This window comes from Papaver somniferum, chromosome 3, assembly GCF_003573695.1.
Source record: "Papaver somniferum cultivar HN1 chromosome 3, ASM357369v1, whole genome shotgun sequence".
NCBI classification, from domain to species: domain Eukaryota; kingdom Viridiplantae; phylum Streptophyta; class Magnoliopsida; order Ranunculales; family Papaveraceae; genus Papaver; species Papaver somniferum.
In genome coordinates, this window is record NC_039360.1 from 154,676,073 (window position 1) to 154,698,119 (window position 22,047).

Genomic DNA, 22,047 nt, shown 5'->3' on the forward strand with positions numbered 1-22,047 from the left:
GAGAGTCAAGAAAATCAAGTTGCAGAAATTTTTGCTGCTGCTGTTCCAAGAACACGATGAACATAAGGCTGTGAAAGCCTGTCGTTAATAAACCGTGGTATATTCCTGGTTTTGCAACAGGCTTTCCAGCGACAGTTGAATAGCGACTACATCACTTTTTATTTATCGGATACTGTAACAGTGGATTGCAACACTTCTCAGCTGTTGTAAATTCCCGGTTTATTTGATTTTTCTCCTTTTCATCATTTGTAAACACTTTTTGAGCCATGAATAAATATTTTAAGTGTATTTTCAACGTGACGAGCTAAACACTATCACTGGGACAACGGAGGAAGCCGAATTGCATACATGGGTAAAATTATTTTATTCTTTATACGACTTTTGCACTAATTAAAATAGAATTATGATTTTAATTAATTAGTTATTATTTTATTTGATGGGCCATGCTTGCTTAAATGTTTGATGACCCATGCTTACGATTTATAGCTAATATTTTGAGAATCTACCTTGGCAAAAATCAGAGTCCATGTTTTTATTTATTAAGCTATAATTATTGAAGAATAAATAATTGAACCTTATGGTATGAACTCGGTGGAATCCTAGTCCTAGTAACTCTCGCCTTTATTATTTTCATTAAATCTTTAAATTTAATCTTCACAAGTTTTAGAGTTCGTATCCTATTTACTACAACACAATCAAAATCATATCAGTAGACAGGGGAGTTGGTGAAGTAGGTTTCTCAAACACATGTGCTTTCTTCTTTGCCTTCCATGCTTCCTTTTTCTTTTTAGCCTGTTCAGCCTCCATTCTTTTCTTAATTTGAGCTAGAGTTGGAAGAATTTTGAAGGGGAAAAGTTTTGGTGGGGGAGAGATTGGGAAAATGCCATCAGGATCCAGAACTTGATGTTGATCATTTTTTGAGGTACTAGCATTTTTGGTTCTTGCAGCAGCCTTCATTCTTGGAAGGATCTTCCTGTAGTTTCCAGCAATTTTCTTAGAGAGCTCCAGCTTTTTGTTCCTGATTTGGCAAGCTAAAACATCTGGGTGAGGTGTATCTGCTTCCATAATAGTTGTTGGTTGAGCTCCAAAAGTAACTGTATCTTTTGAAGAAGAAGCAAGGTTTGCAATTGCTTTTTCAAGCTCCAGCATTTTTGCAATTTTCATTTTTATCTCAAATTCAGCTGCAGCATCAGCATCAGAGTATGACCTGTGAATAATATTCTTTCCATCTTGCACAATTTTTTGTTGCTGAGTTGTTGTTTTTTTGGGGAGGGGGAGATGGTTGAGGTGTTGGGAGGTTGTTGTAATGTGATTGAGAGTGGTTCGGTGGTGTGGGACAGGGGGGGCTTTGGTGATCCAGAATTCTACAGACTTTACAAAACTTTATTCCATTGAGAGCATATGCAAACTCAAGCCAGTGTGAAGTAGTCGTAGTTTCAAAAGCTTCAATCCCAAATTTATGAGGTCTGGTAACATCAATTGTAAGTTTTACCTCCAGGTTATTTTCAAATATGTCCCTCCCATAGGCCTTCTTAGCAGCTTGGTAGACTCCAATTGGTTTGAGGATGCCTTGAATGTCAGGGATGATGTGTGCTAGTATTCTTTTAATGAGTAACCAAATCATCACCTTTTTGAATTATTCAAGTCAGGACCTCCTACAGGGACACCAACTAAGACCATAAGCTTGTCAAAAACTCCTCGTGTTCCTCCATTTCCCAAGGTTGAATAATCTTCTTCATGAGTGAGTCTGAGTATGTAGTAGTTTCTTCTCCTGTTCCAGTTATCCACTTCCACTCTACTTTGAAGTTCCCAGTGAGTATTAATGAATGTGCTGACTCTAGAGGTCTGGAAGCTGATGTTACTACAGAGCTTTCCAATAAAGCACCATTTCCAGTCTAGAGGTTATTTGGTTTTGATATTTTCAGAATTGATGAAGACTTTAGGGAATAGATCCTCAGGGATAGTAAGAGCAGTGTTCATCTTGTTTACAAGGTTATGAATGCTAGGTGAATGAGTGTTTGAAGAAGATGCCATAATAGAGTAGAGTTCATTTTTGCAGAGCAGGATGAGAATAGAGTAATGTTCACTAATTTGAGAGGGGTGAGTATGAGGGCTGGTGAAATTGGGGGAAGAGTTGCAGGCTTTAATTTGAAAATGGTTCATGGGTTCATATTTTTGTTTGCTATTAACTTTTGTTTGACTGAGAAGGTCATTGGATTCTGTGTAGTTTTGTTGTAGCTTAAGAATGATGATGTTGAAATAGCAGATGTGAATTTTGTTTGCTGATTGGGGCCGTGCAACTTTCACTCGTGGCAATGTGGACTTGTGCTTGAGAAGGTGCTGGATGGCTAATGGTGCTTGCTGGCTTGCCCTAAGATGACAGAGATGGTTAGCATAGAGAGACAAAGTTTGCTTGTTACCTGTGACAGCTTTGGTGTTGTTGGATTGTAATGTGGCATTCTTTTGACTAGAAGTATAACAACGACCTAGGGAATATTGGTCTCCTTTTAGAATATGTTGTTTGTACTTCTGAATACTGGGGTCCCACATAAATTTATCATTCGAATATGGATCAGGTATACCTCTCTAGGAGAGTAGTTTGAGACCGGACCCGTACCCGATAGAGATAAAGTTTTGCATATTCCAAGTGGCTGACACCGTTCCGCATGAGCCAATAGAGATATTGCATAGGTAAAATTTCATTCCCTAGAGCCAATAGACTTGACAGAACACGGTTGCGTCTGATCAAACTGTCTAGTGCAGTGGTTCGTAATAAAAATGTATTGGGGATGTTCAATCAACGGCTGCGATGAAGAGACAGCTACTCTTCCATAACATAAAATATGCGGAAAAGAGATAAACCTTTTCATTTTCTCATTCAGTTTCTTCAGATCAGAAACACATAGGAGAACAGTTTCCAGAGTCAGATGAAGGAAAGAACCATGCCTCTTGTGTTGTATTATGAAGATAGTATCGTAGAGGAAACACCAGATATTCTGATGGAGCATACTCTGGACTGGTACAATCCTAATATCCTATCTCCAGTTTTCCATATGGAATTGCCTTCCCAAATGGCAGAGAAGCAGTTAACTATACCCGTAACTTCAATTGGCATTGGGCGAACTTGCGTCATAATCGTAGAGTGAAGTTGGAGCAATTTTATGAGCAAATCCCTCCAGGACATGGATATGTTGTGAAGAGGCCAAGATTTAATCTTCCTTATTCCAGTCAGGCAATCGGCTTTAACTTGCATAATTTTGATAATCCTTAAGTTGTTTTGATTGTAATTATTGAAATGAAAGATGGGTTCAATCTTGATTAGGTAATTTTTGATGATTCCACCATTCCACCAAATGGCCAAGATTCTGCTGGTGGTGAAGATAGGGTTTCTCCTGAGCAAAGTGGAGGAATGCATGTGTTCCAAAATAGTGTTAATGAGGTTGGGAGTGGAAGTGGAGGTGGGGGTAGTTCTAATGCCAGGGATGAGACAGTTCCTACTGGTGTATGCCAAAGAGAACAAGAACCTGCTATATTTCCAAATGGTGATAGAGTATGGGGCGTGGATGATGGTTGGGTTGTGTTTGCTACTCATCCCAGACGTGGTCGATTTGTGGTTAATAAAGGTGTTGTGCTGGTGGGAGATCGATATGTGGTGTGTGGTGGGGTGCGACAGGGATTCTATGCAATTACAATGCCTGCACCTGTCAGAGCAGCAATTCGAGAGAATGCAAATATTCCCATTCCTCCTCATACTGTGATATTCCCTCAGCTGGATATGCTTAGCCCTGTAATTGGTCGAATTGCTACTGAAGTGGCCGCCATCGCAAATGCAGGGTATGGAGAAGTTAATCATTCTCATGATGAGCCAGAGCCAGCACCAGAACCAGCACCAGAGCCAGTGCCTACTCATCCTAATCCAACTGAAGGTAGCACATGAAGTCCATCTGCATCTGTCCCTGCAAATGATTCTACAGAAGCGCCTGGACAGACTAGCTTTGTCTAAGATGGTAAGTATTGCAACAAATTACAGAGAGGAGTGAGGCTTTTCCATTTTGCACATTAAATTACCGCCTCTTTAAAAGTTTCTTGAAAGACAGTTTATGCAATTTATTTTAGTAGTTGTAGATTCATGCTTATGTTGATGTATGAAAGTTAAGGACAAGTAAACCATTTCAAGTTTAATAGGTATGGTTGTGAATGTTATTTTGAACATGGCCTTGCATTTTATCCTTAAATTGAAATTAAGCTTGTTAGAAAGACTAATATTTCCTTGATTGCACAACTAGTAGCTTAAGATAATATCTATTGAATCATGTTTCATGGAAATAGAAATAAAATGCACATTGTTAGTCTTTAATCTATTGATGGATGAGCAAAAGTGGTGCGTGAGAGATTGAGTAATATATAAATTAGTCTGCAATAATTCCTCAGGATAGTAACAGATAGCAGAATAGAGAGACTTTTGAGAAGGACATACCATATCAAACATGTTTAGGAGCTTCTAGTGATACTGCAGGAGGAATGGGAGATTGTGTAGTTTCCAGATCCGATTGATATGATAAAGGGTAGAGAGAATTTCCAAAGATACTAGCCAGAGCTGCTTATGTTGTTTGAGATTTCTGCTTAAGAACTGCTGCGGGGTAGTGAGGTGATGGAGTTTGTGTTCTTCCAATTGAAATGTACCAGATAAATCAGATAAAGTAGCATCATTGTTGTTGAGAGAAGAACATAGACATATCTGTGTGTAACATGAGTCCAATCTCATATAAATTAGGTGGTGTTTGATATTCATGGAAGGGGGGTTCCAGCTTCCAGACTTGTATCTTCTGTGATTTGAACTAGGATTGAGACATTAGTGATTTCAGTGTTGATTGTAACTTTCGGATTGCAGGTCAGTCGAGCAGTGTTAACAAATTTAGGTGTTGCCGGAATATCAGTGAAAACATGTGATTCAGACATAGGGTATAAGAATTTAAACGTGACTGATAGGATATCTGTTAGGAAACATTCATTTGGTAGAGGAGAAGCACCCAGAGAAAGAACAGAGAGGAACTTAGAACTTAGACATGAATTCCAGTAGAAAATTCCGACCGAAACTAGCCGTTATGCACCACTCGACAAGCCAACGACTAGTAGAAAGGCGCCGCCAGGAAGAAATTTAGGAAGATGGAGAGGAGGAGTCGTACGCAGAGAATGCTATAGGCGCCGCTGGGAAGTTTTTACGTACCACCCAAACGAGGGGAAAAAACAGTTCACATTGCCAACCGCGTTCCAAAATAGTAAGAGAATTAAACCTAGAGTTTCAATGTATCACGTGGCTGATAAGAAAACCGTTAGATTAACAACAAGTATAGGTGCTGGTAAAGTCACACACTCGTATAGAATCATGAGCAGTATGATGATGCTGATTAAATTAAGATAAAATATGAATGTTTTATTAGGGTCGTATTCGTGTACTAGAATTTAGTTAAATAAAATTATTAAGGTAGTACGGATAGATTAGATTTAGGATTTAGATTAGATAGGTTAAGGAGAAGAAAACAAAGCGGATTATGTTTCAAGTAGTATTAATCATCACAATCAATGTGAAAAAAAGAAGAAACAGAGGAAAGAGAAAGTTAAGAGGGAGTGAGAGTGAATAAGGTGGGGTTTTGTTTTCCTTCATTTTGCTACTATTTCTCTTTCTCTCTCTTTGCATCTCTGTATTCTCTGCTTCTTTTTGTTGTCTTAACTTAATTTCGAGGTTTGCTGCTGCTGCTGTCAATGGCGGCTGTTGCAGAGAGATTAAGAGAGTAGGGCACGACTTGTAGGGCTGTAAATTCCGTGTCTTCAATGTCGCCTCTATGTTTATAGCTCTGCCTACAGAAAGAAAAAGAGAATTGAATTTAATGGAATTTTCAAGAAAAGAGACTCATTTCTAAATCAAACCCATCCACACAAGTTAAAAAAAAAAAAAGTAGAAGAAGAGAAGAAAATCATATATCGTCACAAGAGAAGAGACGTGTGTTTGTTCCCCTCTCTCTCTCTCTCTAAAAAAAGCTGCTGCTGCTGCTGTAAAAACAAAAACCAATTCCCATCTCTCTCTCCCTGCACTCACTCACAATCACAAAAAAACAAACAAAACAAAACAAACCCACCACCTCTCTATGAACATCTACGACCAGTAGAGTAGACTGCACAGCAAGAAAAAAAAAACAAAACCTAAATTCACTAAATCTATCAAACACCCCAAATCTATCCATTTCCTTGTTATTCTTCTTCTTTCTTCCATAACCAAGTAACAGCTATCATTTCTTGATAAACTGAGAGAAAAGAGAGAGGGTATAGTTCTGATATGGATTTGATTGTCTTAAAATTGAGGTTTTGCTCAGCTAATTGTTCTAAACAATGGCTGGGTTCTCACTAGGAAGATCATCAGCAAGAAACCAATCTCAAGAAATCCCACCAGAAACATTATTTCTTTACAGAAGTGGAGAAATTCCTTCATCAACATACAACAACAGCAGCAAGGGTTTTGAGTTATGGCAAGAACACAACCAGCATCAAAATATATACGCATCCTCCTCCGTAGCTTTAGAAGTGGGACTAGCTAGTGGTAATAGAAGATCCAACGTCTCAGATGAGTTGTCGAATAGAGCGGGAACAACTATGATGATGAGACAAGGAGGAGAAGGAAGTGGAGACCGAGGAGGAACAACTAGTTGTCAGGATTGTGGAAATCAAGCTAAGAAAGATTGTACACATATGAGATGTAGAACTTGTTGTAAAAGTAGAGGGTTTCATTGCCCTACTCATGTTAAAAGCACTTGGGTTCCTGCTTCTAGAAGAAGAGAAAGACAGCAGCAACTTTCTTCCATTCATCAAGGAGGAAGAAGTGATAGAGATGATGAAAGAGTTGTTGTAGTTTTAGACAGAGATCATATTTCTACTACTAATACTTCGAAAAGACCAAGAGAATCTCATCGCTTACCTGCTACTAACACGACTGGTACTACTACTTACACATACATACACTTATAACTTTGATGATGATCTTTGATTGCTTACAGTCTGTAGAATCTAGAGATAAATAGATAGATAGATAGATAGTTAGATAGATAGTGAGAGAGAGTGTGTCTGTGTGAGAGTAAGAGAATGACATTAGCTAGAGAATAGAAAGGGAATGATGAATGACAACACACAAACTGCACCATTTTACACTGCTGTAGTACAACAACAAATCAAGCACATATCGTTTGCGTGTAATGTTGAAACGAATTTCCGACATTACAATTGTCACCCGAAAACAGCTTTTTCTTTTTCTTTTCAGTTCTTTTCACAATCAGGGTAAGGTTCACAGATACACTACTACTCCACATACAATAGTGTGTTTTAGTGTTTTAGAGAAAGAAACAAATCATGTGTGCCCTTTCTTTGTCCTTAAATTCTCTTTTGTTTAATCATTCTTCTTCTTTATTATCATGAAATTATTTTAGTGATGATGATGAATGGATTTATGATCATCTATTTTAGGGTTAGAAGTGGGGAACGTATTTCCAGCAGAAGTGAATTCAGCAGCAACATTTAGATGTGTAAGAGTGAGTGCAATGGACGAAGCTGAAGAACAATATGCATATCAAACAGCTGTTAATATTGGTGGTCATGTTTTTAAGGGCATTCTGTATGATCAAGGTCCTGAATCTCATCACGCACATCATCATGGCGGCCAAACATCAACTTCGGGTGCTGGTGGTAGCGAAAGTGGGGGTGCTGGTACAGGTGGTGGTGCAATCACTTCATCAGGCCGTAATTTTATTACGGCACCACATAACCATCCTCATATGCAGCAGCAACAACAACCGAGTAGCAGTAGTGCTACTACTTCCGGTGCAGCCGCATTACTTGTTGATCCTTCTTCAATGTACCCTGGGACTCCGTTCAACACATTCGTGGCCGGTACGCAATTCTTTCCCCACCCAAGATCGTAATACTACACAACCAAAAGAGAAATCCCAATTTTTATCAGTCAATCTAGAATTCCTTGCATTCTCTCTTTCTCTAACAAAATCTTTGATCATCACGTTTCTCTGCCTAAATTTACTATTATTGTTGTTGTTTGTTAGTTAGTTAGTAGAACTAGTAATCCTCCTCCTGATTAACTACATCAGTGAGTTGTGTGTGTTAATTGTGAACTATTTATGAAATTATTCATCCTTGAATTAGTACTACATTTTTTTTTTTGAAATATTAGTACTACATTTCATCATTAGTTTTGAGGGGACTTATTAGTATATAGTTTTCTCTGATTTTATGGGGTTTGGTTGCATGTTTTTGGTGCGTGGTTGGCTCTAAACTTATCTAAAGTGACGTTTTTTTTTTCTTTTGAGGCGATTTTTTTTTTTTAATTCTCCCCCGATTCTGCGTTTGTTGCCTCATTGAAAATTGGGGTCGACAAGCTGCCGAACTTTTGTACGTGCTTTGTTGGGCCATTAGATCAGTTTCTAAAAATCATTTGGTTTTTTATATTTTTTTGTGTTCATATATGTGTATCATCATCAATCATCATCACTTTGTGTAATATAATATACATGAATAAACTGATGATGATGGGATTTAAGAGAGCTTGCCCCCATTTCTGCCAAGTCTTTCCATGCATTGGCTTTCAACTTCAAAAGAGTTTCAACAATGTTGAAAAATATGGCTTGTTATCTTATTCTACAATCACATATTCAACAATCATCTGCATTCATATGTATACACACGTATGGAACAGCATTTGATGATTATAATGATGCTGAAGATAAGTTTTTCTTTTTCTTGCCTTAAAAGGACATTCATAGATGGGACTTCCTTTTACTGTTTATAAGCAATTGTCATATTATCTTGACAACATGGGGGAGTGCAGATTGATTAGATAGCTTTTTGTTTTATTAATTAATTGCTAACAGTTATTCGTAATTTTGAAGCGGTCTTTTGATTGCACCTCATTTCCGGTTAAAAGCCTCTATGATATGAACTTTACGATGCGACAGGTCAAGATTATAAAAAAAATGACACTTAAAAATGTAAGATTTTTTGTCCCAAAAATTCATCTCCGTGCCGGTGTCCTATTTTCACAAAAAACAGGCAACATAGTCCTTGGGTAGAACTGTAGAAGGCTAAAGAAAAAAAGTCTTATTTAGACTTTCTTAATGGCTCCGGAGTTATGTATCGCCCTGTCAAACCTTTAAGTGTTTTAACTAGCCGGAAAACAAAAATTATTCATTAGAACAACCGCTATGTTGTTGAGTATTTAAATAACTTGTGATATACATAAGACGATACCTTCAAAAAAAAAGATTAGAAGATTTTAATTCTTGATCGGATGTTAGTGTAGTGTAGTATTAAAGTTACTGGGTGATGATATCATTCAAGTTAAACTATGTAAAACAACTTTGGTTGACACTTTAAAGAATACTAATTGCATCCAAAGTCACTATGTAATCAGGCTATCGGATTTTACCTCTTAACTAATTACGGTAAAATTCACCAGGTAATCAGGATCGGATTTTACCTCTTAAATGGAATTGGCTTTGAAAATGGAGTATGGACAAATAAGCCAATAGCTCACCTTCTGGGTGATATACGTACATTTTATGTGCACAAAGAGTAGTGTTAATAGTTAGATAGGCATATTTTTCTTTCATTCAATTTGCAGAGAGGGAAAATAGCAATGCCGGTGAGATAAAGGTTGATTCTTAGATTTATGCATATACTTTTATGACATGTGTCATTCTCATCCCATAAATGGAGGTATGTTAACCTAATCAGTACATGTCACTGTTTTGTTACTATTTTTAAACACTGTGGGCTCATACGGTATTAAGTGCGCAAGAGAACTGCAGTAGGTTGTTCATCTGAAAAGTGAAAACATTACCTAAAGGATTCTTAACTATGCAGGATAATCTTGATATTTGGAATTTTCATGCATGTTGCCTATCAATATTGTTGTGATGTTCCTCAAGTCCTAGGGGAAGTTACAAAAGAAAAAGCAGCTTCGTTTTACTTGAAAAAGAAAATAGGAATGTTAACTTCACTCTGCTAAATTGGGTGCATTATAAGCTCCATATCGTAACAAGTTTTAGCATCTCTCACCAGTTAAGGAAAGCGGAGTATTCCGAAGAGAATTTTGAAGAGAGGAAATTATAGTTTGCGGTTTGATGTATGTTGAGATTATTAGTCCCACATTGTTGGGCAATCTAAGATCCTGCGATTTATAATCTCGTCGGGCCTCTCCACTTATTGCCAATTGGTTTTGAGTTGGATGCCCGTATTCTAACATGGTATCAGAGCAGGCTATTTGCGACGAGTCTTTGACCGCGCCTTTACTCCGCGTCACCCGATTTAATTGTCCACGTGTTAGACCCAACGAGGCTACACGTGAGGGGGCGTGTTGAGATTATTAGTCCCACATTGTTAGGCAATCTAAGATCCTGCGATTTATAATCTCGTAGGGCCTCTCCACTTATTGCCAATTGGTTTTGAGTTGGATGCCCGTATTCTAACAATGTACCTTATACTTGAAGTTCAAGCGTGCATCCATGCACACACCATCTTAATTTAGTTTTTCGAATATTAGGTTAATTAGTATTATTGTATTAATCATATATTCGAAATTTTTGACTGCGAAAAACAAAATATATTAAAAAAAAAGGTCATTCAAGGTGACAAAAGTACAACAGCTCAATTAAAGTTGAACGAGGGAAATTATCAAAAGTCCAAGTATGAATCAACCAATTGAACATAGTGCACTTAACTGCAATGATAGATTACTTGCTGCTCCTATATTTATTCTTGAAGCCCCCCTGTTATTTCGTTCTTGTCAAATAATCTACCAAACTGCAAAAGATAAGAGAATCCAAATCTTCTTTTTTCTTGACTTAAGTTTCTCAACTCTCCAGTTCCAGATTGTTTCCTGATAGAGATAATCTCTTGTTGACGTACCTTTATACACAATGTCCAAACTAAGAAAGACACATTCGAGGAGATACGAGCATTCCACACTTGTTTATAGGAAAACACAATCAGTTCATTATTAACATAAGTATCATAAGCTGCAGCTACCACAGTAAAACTCTTACCATTAAGGCAGGTCCTTTCATCTGCGCCTTCATCTAAATGATCTAAAGAATTTAATTATACATTAAAATGGACATTGGGATGTTGAGTAACTGCAATATTGTTCCTTAATTTCATGAAAGAAAAGGTGAAGTTATGGAGAAGCTATCTAAATTTCTTACGAATATAGTATAATATGCCTATCAGAAAATATAGATTCAGACCCACATTTTAAGGTTGTCTAGCTTTTGAAGTTAATTATTTGGTGGAATAATAAAATTTAGGTTGATATGTTTGCTCCATTTAAGCATACATTCACTATTTGTTTATGCAAGCATCTTCTCTTTTCATCCTTGAGAAATAAATACGAATCATTAATGGAAATGGAGTGGAATAACTTTGTTTTTTTTAACTCATCTTTTTTTTTTTCTGTGAGTGATTCTTTAAAATGCAGCGTAGAACTTGTATTTGATTCTCCATTGAGATGCTATGCCTCGAAACTTTTCTAGTTAAAAGAAAGCGAAACTGTTTTTATATATGAGAAAGAATATGTCTGCTCACACGCTTATTGAGAAACTTGATTTTTTTCAGGTGTACCACGTCTTCAATGAACTTATGACTTGTGTGATTTCTTGAACTCTTTGCTACGAAGGAATATAATTTAGTATAATTGGCAAGCTTGTCATACACGGATGGCTTTGTTACTGGTGGATCGAGTAGAATCATGTTGTGTTGAAGTGGCGCTGACAAGGATGAATTTCAGATTTGGTTGAGAGTACCTTGTAGATATTTTCATATTTGCGCTGCTTGTTCAATTGTTTTGATCTCAGTAGTCAGTAACATGCCTTGTTACTTGTGTTGTAATACTAGTTTGTGTTGTTTCTTCCAATTTGCTCATTCTTATTCTGTTCATTCCCGGGAAAAATTACACATCTTCAACACACCAACAACCAGTAACTTTCCCAACTGCACATATTTTTTTTTCCCAGTAGTACGAACTGCTAAAAGTCCTACATAGTAATGAATCTCATCTTTGGAAGCAATATTATTGAAACTTGATTGAGTTGTCACTGAGATATATGCATAATGGTTTTTGTCTCTTTCAGAAAAAAAAAAAAAAAAAAAAAACTAAGAATTTGGGGGGTTCATAACAATGCCAGCCCAGAGGTAGACATAAAACTCTAAAGACTACAACAACTACTCTACAACAGTACTCATCTGAATTTATCTACATACAACAACCATTAGGGGCACTTTATTGAAATCAATTAGTATTCTGTTAATTAGTACTCTTGTACCATATCAGTACATTACATACATGCAGCTTTCTTGCTGCTTTAACAGAACAGAATGCCATTGCTACTAAATACGACCTAAATACTAGCATGAGACCTATAATAATAATACAATAGTAATAAAGCAAAACCTAAAAGTTATAATACAACTTTGCAGCATTTATATTCCTGGAGACAGAGAGAAAAATCTAAGTTACATATTCTTGTTGAAGGTTTTCAAGTTATGTTTGGCTGGCCTGTAGCTGTAGATTAGGAACTGCTACTTTGGAGTTTGTTTGGATGGGAGAGAGACTGACTGCATTGATCGAGTTTCCTGCTTTTTTTGCTTTTACACTGTTGGGTGACAGTAGATTAGGCTATAGAGCATAGCAACAGATAACAGAGACTACTACTAGTAGTTATAGGTTTTTAGGGTTTCGGTTCGCTCTTTTCTTTTCTTTTCTTTTATTACTGACATATAACAGGGGTAGTAGTACTAGGTGGCTGTTAGTAGTGGTAGTTGTCCCCTACAACTTCTCTTCTTACTTACATTTGACGGGGGTGAACAAACCTGGAGTACTAATTGGTTGCATGACTTTTTATTTTCAAAATAATATCAGTGGTGCTTGGTTGACAACGATCTTTCCCGTATTTATACCAAGCAAATATCGGATGGTAGTTGGGCGATCCTTTTTTCCACTGGGATATAATGTGAGGGGAAGTGGATCCTCTCTATCAATGTAAATCTCCGAATTTAATTTTTTCTAGATAACAAATTTGTACACCATTAATAAAATCAACCATCACATATAACATAGGAATTTAGTTGGTTTTTACATTAATAAATTCTTTTGAGCGACTGTCTAATAACAATTTAGTTGGTTTTTACATTATTGCATGCTTCAAAAAAAACAAAAAATCACATATAACATGCCTAGCTATGACCGGGTCTTACGGAAGCTCAGGGTGTAGGTGGCACATAAAAGTGTGGCCGTTCTTTTTTTCAGGTGTAATTTGGGGCTTTACTCTCATGTAGAGTCAGATTTTAAAACGGAAAACGAGTTATTTGTCCCAAATATTTTTAAAATATGGTTCAAATGGACAAGTAAAAATTATTATGGGTGAAATGGACACAAAAAAAAAATAGTAAGGATAAAACTGGATTCATCCTAACTTAAACTTAAAAGATAGTAAGGATGAAACTGGATGCATCCCGATGTAAATTAAAAATACGAAAAAATATTTGAAAATGGGTAGGATGAAACTGTTTACATCCTGACTATTTTTACATTGTCCATTTGAACAATATCAATATTTAAATGTCCTTTTCATGTAGGAATTGTTGATTTTGATCTTTTTAACCAATTTTGTGATTTTAAAACTCATCACAAATGTATAACAGTTATACCTGAGGAGATAAAATGTTTACCATTCTTCGTTTTTCAATTGTGTATTGACACCTATTAAGGTTGTGGTCCTATTTTACTATTTTATTGGAATTAAATTTTAGAAGAGGTTGGAGTGGTCTCATTTTTAGGACAAAATCTTCAAATATATAACCATTATCGGTTTGGTATATGAAAAAACATGACTAATTTGCACGATAGATAAAGAGAGATACCACTTTTGGCGGAGTGATACCAATTGAGCGATTCAACGGCCAGGATCCGTTAATATTTATTTGTCTTACATGAAATGGTATCACCCCCAAGTAATACTAGTATCCCCTTTTATAAATCATGCTAATTTGGAGCCTAGTGTGATTATTTGAGGCGTATGACTAAAAAACAAAAATGGTCATTAAAAAGTAATCTCTAGAAACCCCTTATCCATCTATTTATGTTAATGACTAATATGCCCTTATTCACTAGTGATGATTAGTTAAATTAATTAGTGTCTGAGTTTGATTATAGTGTTAGGATTATACTCCCTCCGTCCTAGTTTAGAGCATCTCCAATGCTAGGGGTGAAGGTCTTAAAAAGACATGACAAATAGGATTTAACACTTTCTTAACCAAACATTAATCTCCAATGCTAAGGTCAAGGTTAATGAAAATCATGACAAGGATGCCATCTCATAAGAAGGGGTAAAGGAGAAAGTCATATCTTCACCTTCTTCATGACCCTGGGTCTATTGACACATCATCAATATTTTATTCCAAAATTAATTTCTTTTAATTAGAAAATATTGTTATTGGCCGGGTGATAACTTCAAAGATGTTTTTTCCCCATAATTTTAACCCTTTTCCAAAATTGATTTTAGTGTAAGAAGACTTTAGCATTGGAGATGAAAGTTGAGGTAAAATATCAAATTTTCATTTGTTTTAGCCACATAGGAATCACCCCCAATAAAAAAATATTAATAAGACCTCCACATAGGATGACTTCCACCCTTAGCATTGGAGATGCTCTTACTTGCTTAAAATGGATTTTGCACACAGATTAAGAAAAGTAGAGAGAGGAAAAAAAAATCCAAAATTACCCCCAAACTAGTATTAAGTTACATATCTAATTTTTTGGTCTAGTATTTAAGAATTCAAAACAAAAAAGAATTGTTTTAGTTGGAGAAGAAAGGAATAAAGGATATATAGAGAGAAGAGTATTTAAGATGTGCATGGGAAATAGAATTACACGACTCTCAATACCATAACCTGATTCCAACATAGGGGTAAATTAGGATAAAATGGGAAAAATATGAAACTTAGCAACTAAACTAGGACAAAAAAAATGCTCAATTTAAGCAAGTAAACTAGGACGGAGGGAGTAGTACAAGTTCATTTCCTCTTCTAAGGTTTGGAGGGAAAGAAGAAGTAGAGGGAAAAAGAAAAAACTAGGGTTTGTGATTTTCTTTACAAAAATGAAACTTTATAGTGACAATGAAGACTCTAGTAGTGATGAAGAAGTGGGTGCGTCAGATAATCTTGATTTTGATCCTACCGATTTGGATTATTTGTTGAATGAAAAAGAGCATGTAAACCAAAGAATGCTTGAGGATATCATTCAAGCACAAGAACAATATCGTCGGGAAGAAGAAAGTGATAATGCTTCCAATGAGCAGGTATGAGTTGTAACGATCGCTTCTGAGTGGATATGTGGAAGTACGCTATGATGATCGATAGAAACATGTGGTTTCTGAACCCATTGAGATACAAAAAGGGAAAGAAATTCAAAAAAAAAATTCCCAGAATCGGTTTATTCGATATGACCACTTAAACTGATTCTGGGTAAAATCCCCAAATGGGGTACAATAATCGGTCGTTGTTCATCACCATATAATCCGATTGTAGTAAATTTTTGGCGCGATAGGTACGTGACGAAAATCGGTTTTTGTTGGTGATGTACATATGCGGATTCCTTCACTTGGATGTTCACGTAAATTACACGAAGTTCACGATCGGTTCATTTACGTATATATGTAATCCGATTGTGAAGATGAAATGTCTCAGTAAAAAAGAGGGCATAAATCGGATTACATGTTATGCAACGTGAACCGATTGTGAACTTTGAAATTTCCCCCCTGAAATCATCAAGTCCCTTAATCAGACTTTATAATTGCATGTATAATCCGATTCCTCTTAATCGATTGTCTCGACTGTGACACATAAACCGATCATAAATCATCAACTTATCGATATATGTTGTAGATTGTTGCGACGTTCGACGAAGATCATCCCAAACCTGTATCTCTGCTGGGTCCTGATACCTCTGCCCACTATTTCATTGATTTGGAATGGAAAGAAAGGAATGATGCAAAACAATAGTTTATAGACAATGGCATAGAGATCAAATGCGCATTAGTTTTAGGCCGTCGTTCAACTCATGATCGTTCGGAACTTTTTTGTGAGAGAGGTGGAACACAAGAAAGTCACTCGGCAAAGGACATACCATACTTGAAGAAGACGACAAGGGAATATGTTACTAAATCAAAGAAGTTTGGATGCCCGTTTAAGATTATAGTTAATAGATCCAATTGTAAGGTATACAGGCTCTATAAAGTGATGAATGGGTCATAATTATGATGATCCAGATTCTCTTATTGGACACGTTGTCGTTTGTGGGTAGAAACCACATCAATTGGAAACAGTAAGGTCGATGAAAGCGTGTAAACGGAGTGACATCCTTAGGAAGATTAAGGAGGATGATAAGAATAACTTGTCCACTTTGAGGCAAATTTACGCAGCAAGAGCAGCCTTTAGGAGGAGGGAATGAGACGGTAGAGCACTTATGGGACAATCTCAGTTGTTAGCCGATCAACATGGATACACAATGAGGAAGCAGGTATTGGAAGGCGAAGTGAATCGTATTTTCTTGGCACATCCGAATATGATCAAGTTGGCCCAATGTTTTTATCAAGTTTTGTTAATAGATTGTACGTATAAGACCAACAAGTACAACATGTCGTTGTTAAACATTGCTTGCCACATTTCCGACAAACAAAATTTCACGGTGGCATGAGGGTTTATGGACCGGGAGAATGAAGTGAGTTTTATTTGGATGCTAGAGACCTTGAAGTGAGGGTTTATGTGAAAATTTTAATGCTTATATTGCAGGTCCCAAGACTTAAACGTTCACACACATGCTGTTCAAATAATGTCTCTGAAATTACAGTGAGAAAACAGGTAACAATCTCTTAGAAAAATAAGCATTATGGAATCTTATATCTTCTTAATCTATATTAGGGAGTAGATTATGGCTGTTTAATTGTACTCCAAACTACAGACGAATTCAAACATCTCAGATGGAGTTGGTAGTGCAGATCCGGGCGTGGATTCAACCTGCATTCAAATGTAAGAACGCAAATAGTCTGTTTGTATTCGTAAATGTAAGGATTCTATTAACTTTATGTATTTGAATGGTGTGTACAGACCAGCTGCTGACGAAGGTTTTTCATCAGATGGTCTGGATGAATTCTGTAGTTCGTCAGATGATGAAGACGATATGGATGCACAACAATTACAAAGTCAGAAGGTAGATCAGTTCTTATGTGTTCGTCATTATCTTGGTAAAATGGATATTGAGTGCCCAATGTGTGGAGCACTGCATTGGATGGATGAGAAGAAGTCTACATCAACCAAGAAGAAACCAGAATTTACCAAATGTTGTCATGATGGAAAAGTTATACTTCCTATGCTTCTTGAACCTCCGGAGGAACTGATGGTTTTATTGGACGGAGATGATGCCGAATCAAGATATTTCTGTGAAAACATACGTCAGTATAATTCTTCAAATGCTTTTACAAGCCTTGGTTGTAAACTGGATAACATAGCTCTGAAAGGTAGGGGTCCGCGTAGCTTTGCCATACACGGTGAACTTCGTCACAGAACATGATCGTCGCTACCCGATGAAGGAAAAGACCCAATTTATTTTCAGTTATATCTATACGATCCTGACCTAGCCCTGACTGTTCGTGCTTACCGAAATCGCAATCTTAATAGAGATATTCTCAAAAAAATTCAGAATATGCTTACAAAGTATAATGAACTATGCGGTAAGTATTAACATGCACACGAGATACTTGGTAATGTAAGTCCCGAAGAGCAAGATGTTAAGGTAATCATGCACTACAAAAAAAGCACGGATGAAAGGCGTTACAATTTGCCAACGACTGACGAAGTTTCCATGATACTACCTGGTGAATGTTCTGAGAAACCTAGTTTCCTGGATATCATACTATATCTGAAAGCAGGTAATGCACTTGAACGTAATTCTGAATGTCACCCTGCGTACCCGCCCCTGCATTATGTTTTGTTATTTCCCTATGGAGAAATGGGTTGGCATACATAGATGAAGCAGTTGAATCCGAAAACAGGTAAACACACTAAGAAACGATCAACTTTGAAACAATTTCACAGTTTACGCCTCTTTTAGCGTCCAAACGAGTACTCTACGATCTTGAGGGGAAAAAAGATTTTTCAGGAATACTTGGTAGATGCCTGGGCATCCACCGAGCAAAAAAATCTGTATTTCCTTAAGAAAATTCAGGAAAAGTTGCGAGGAGATTCTTACAACCATATAAAGGCATCGAAGGACTCTGGAGTGTCACCCAAAGACGGGGGAAAGCCATTTGTTTGTCCATCAACTTTTATTGGCGGTCCTAGGTACATGTCTGAGATCTACCAGGATTCAATGGCCATTACACGGTTTCATCATCATCCAGATATCTTCCTAACAATGACTGCAAATCCTCGCTGGCCAGAAATACAGGATGCACTATTATCCCGTCAATATGCTTCGGATCGCCCTGATCTCATAGCCCGTGTCTTCGAGATGAAGAGAGTTGCATTGATGAAAGAAATCAAAAAAGGAAATGTGTTTGGAACAGTTGTTGTGCATGTTCACACGATCGAATTTCAAAAGCGTGGTTTACCCCATATGCACACTCTTATATTCTTGGATGGCCCTGAAAAAATTCACACCATTGAACAAGTCGACAAGTTTGTTTCTGCGGAGTTTCCAGACGAAGAAACTGATCCAGTTTTGTTTGAGACGGTTAGAAAGTGCATGGTACATGGACCATGTGGCCCGGATTCCATGTGCATGAAAAATGGAAGATGCAGCAGAGGTTATCCAAAAGAAAATTCAAAGAGAACAAGTTTGGATGAAGGAGGGTATCCAATCTATCGTCGACGCGATGATAGTAAAGAGGTGATTATCCGCAAAGGATTCAAAGCAAATAACACAAATGTTGTACCGTACAACCCTTATTTGTCCAGGATGTTCAATTGCCACATTAATGTTGAGGTATGTGGTGGTGTTAGAGCTGTTAAATATATACACAAATATATCTATAAAGGCCACGATCGCGCAACATTAATTGTCGGTGAATGTGACGAGGTGCAACACTGCATTGATGCAAGATATATTGGTCTACCTGAGGCCGCATGGCGTTTATATGGTAACTGGATGCATGAAGAAGAACCTAATGTTGTTCGACTGGCTATTCATCTTCCCGGTCAACAGAGATTTGTGTACGATCCAAATAACCCAATAGATACAGTAGTACTGCTGCGGAGAAATATAAGTCAACATTGATGGCATATTTTGAGTACTATTGTAACAATCCTACAACAAAAGCATATACCTACCAAGATTTTCCCCAGCATTTTAGGTGGAATAAAGGAATAAATTGGACAACAAGGAAGCGGGGTTTTGCTATAGAAAGGATGTACTGGGTAAGCCCTAATGCAGGTGAATTGTATTACCTGCGTTTATTACTAACCGTTGTTGCTGGTGCAAGTTCTTTCGATGACCTGAAAACAGTTGCGGATGGCAATGTTAGAAAACAACACCGTACATTCAAAGCAGCATGCATCGCGCTAGGGAGTTTAGGAGATGACAGGGAATGGTTTAAGAGTCTAGAAGAAGCAGTGGTAATGAAAACTAGAGTGCAATTAAGAAAACTTTTCAAAATAATTCTTTGTGACTGCAATCCAACTCAACCAGATGTTCTGTGGTCAAAGTTTGGGTTGAGAATATGTGATTATCTACATTTCAAAATTCATGTGAAGTATAATATTCGTAAGCCAACTGATGAGCAGGTACTTGATTATGGATTGTACCTGTTGGATAATCAGTTGCGTGAATCTGGCAAATCTCTTGAAGATTTTGAAGATATGCCAAGGCCACAACTGACTTGGAGTGATGAGGTTGGTGACAAGTTTATATGGGAGCATCGGTGGCTCCAACTCGCAGTATGTAGTTCCGAGGTTGATAAAAACATTAAAAAGTTGAATTCAACTCAATTGTCAGCGTACAATTCAGTAATTAATTCCGTGAAGAATGGTGATGGAAAACTGTTCTTTCTCAACGGCATTGCGGGAAGTAGTAAGACATTCCTATATAACACATTGGCATCGAGCTGCCGCAGGGATGGACACATTGTTTTGACCGCTGATTCGTCTGGAATTGCTTCACTTATTTTGGTGGGAGGTCGCGCAGCACATTCGACGTTTAGAATACCCATAGAAATAAATGAGACCAGTGTTTGTGGGATTGACAAACAGGATCCACAGTCTAAACTCCTTAAACAGGTAAAACTAATGCAACATAGGTTCTGCGTTGAAGCAGTTGATCGAACACTGCGTGATATTGGGAATAAGGAAAGACCATTCGGTGGAATTACCGTTGTTATAGGCGGAGACTTCCGATAAACATTGTCTGTAGTACCCGGTAGCTGTCATGAACAGGTTGTTGGGGCGTGCCTAAGGAGATCATTGCTTTGGAATGATGTGATGGTCCTGTCACTTCATCAGAATATGCGTTTGGATGCACTTGAACCGGAAAATGTGGCTTTTGCAAAATACCTGACTGAGGTAGGGATCTTCGTAACGTTACTTTTATACATTTGTTTCATTTTTTATTACATATAGTACTAATATGTGCGTGCTGAATATGATAGATTGGTGATGATCCAAAGGAAGATGTTGATTTACCTCCGTCGGTAACTAGGTGCAAAGATATGGATGGATTAATAAACAGTCTGTATCCATGGCTGGAAACAAAAGAAAGGGTTTCTTCAGAACGCTTCACTGAACGGGTGATACTATCAGCACCCAATGAGGATGTACACAAGATAAATGCAGCAGCTATGAATGCCTTAGATGGGGATATGTACACATACCTAGCTGCAGACAAACTTAATGCAGATGATGCTGGCAATACTCAGCGACTTAATAGCGAATTCCTGCAAAATTTAAACCCACCCGGAATGCCTAGGTTCAAGCTGGAAATAAAGGTTGGATGTCCAATCATGGTCCTGAGAAACCTAGCACCCTCGGAAGGTCTTTGTAATGGTACTAGGTTGTTGGTCACTAGGTGCGGACAACACGTGATAGAAGCCAAGATTTTGACAGGTGATAAAGCAGGTGAGATTGTTTTCATCCCAAGAATAAATTTCAAGCCGACGGCAACGGAGATGAATATCAACCTGACAAGGCATCAGTTTCCCATCTGTCCTGCTTATGCCATGACAATCAACAAATCACAAGGACAATCCGTGAAATACGTTGGAATTGACCTCCGCACTCCAGTGTTTAGCCACGGACAACTTTACGTGGCATTGTCAAGATGCACTGCCGCAAGGAGAATAAATGTGCGTTGAAAATGTTGTCTACCCTGAGGTTTTATTGCAGAACTGCTAAAATCACATTGACTGCGATGGAGTAGATAGTATGGATAGATCAATCCATTTTGAGAAGGTATTACAGGAACCTACAGCAAGAGAAGAAAATTTAAATTTTAAAGTCATCCTTTCTATCAGAGAGTATACTGTTAGAAGACCTTATATTTTTGACGTATGTCATGTTTCAAATTGGTATTTATTTTTAAAACATATATATATATATATATATATATATATATATATATGAATTGTGTCTGGGTTTTCTTAAATTGTGTCTCAGCGCCTCTACAGGAAGAAGTGGATGTGCTTAACTTCAAGACTCAACAAAATTGGGTTTTTGATACCACAGGATAATGCTTAACACAGGTTGATGCTTAACTCTTCTGAACCAAGTTTGCTTAAGAATAACTGAAACCAAGTTTATTGTAATGTTAGAATGGCGATGGTTTAAAAACCAAATTACTAAAATACAGTATCTCAAATAATCATTTATGCTAATAAATTACCCGGTTATCGTATGTGTTTCTGAAGTCTATTCAATTTAGTCTGAGATGAGTACTTCTGGAGTAAGTAGTAA

At 37.2% G+C, this 22,047-nt stretch overlaps 2 protein-coding genes across 2 annotated transcripts; both read left to right on the top strand.

The window, feature by feature from the left end:
* Window positions 1–5,553: 5,553 nt before the first annotated feature.
* LOC113357713 (protein SHI RELATED SEQUENCE 1-like) lies at window positions 5,554–8,219 on the top strand. Its single transcript, XM_026601159.1, has 2 exons — window positions 5,554–6,988; window positions 7,513–8,219. Exons 1-2 carry the CDS (start codon window positions 6,388–6,390, stop codon window positions 7,965–7,967), a joined length of 1,056 nt encoding a protein of 351 aa, XP_026456944.1. The 5' UTR covers window positions 5,554–6,387; the 3' UTR covers window positions 7,968–8,219.
* Window positions 8,220–20,580: 12,361 nt separating this feature from the next.
* Window positions 20,581–21,449, top strand: LOC113360135 (ATP-dependent DNA helicase PIF7-like). The gene is made up of 2 exons (XM_026603678.1): window positions 20,581–20,661; window positions 20,748–21,449. The coding sequence occupies exons 1-2, from the start codon at window positions 20,581–20,583 to the stop codon at window positions 21,447–21,449; spliced, it is 783 nt and encodes a 260-aa protein (XP_026459463.1).
* Window positions 21,450–22,047: the final 598 nt, after the last annotated feature.

What these genes read in the sequence shown, in the direction of transcription:
- LOC113357713 (XM_026601159.1), top strand. Translation starts at nt 6,388, where the DNA reads ATGGCTGGGTTCTCACTAGGAAGATCATCAGCAAGAAACCAATCTCAA. An exon ending in ACCTGCTACTAACACGACTG is followed by an intron (nt 6,989 to 7,512) that starts GTACTACTACTT and finishes CATCTATTTTAG; the next exon opens with GGTTAGAAGTGGGGAACGTA.
- LOC113360135 (XM_026603678.1), top strand. Translation starts at nt 20,581, where the DNA reads ATGGTCCTGTCACTTCATCAGAATATGCGTTTGGATGCACTTGAACCG. An exon ending in TTGCAAAATACCTGACTGAG is followed by an intron (nt 20,662 to 20,747) that starts GTAGGGATCTTC and finishes TGAATATGATAG; the next exon opens with ATTGGTGATGATCCAAAGGA.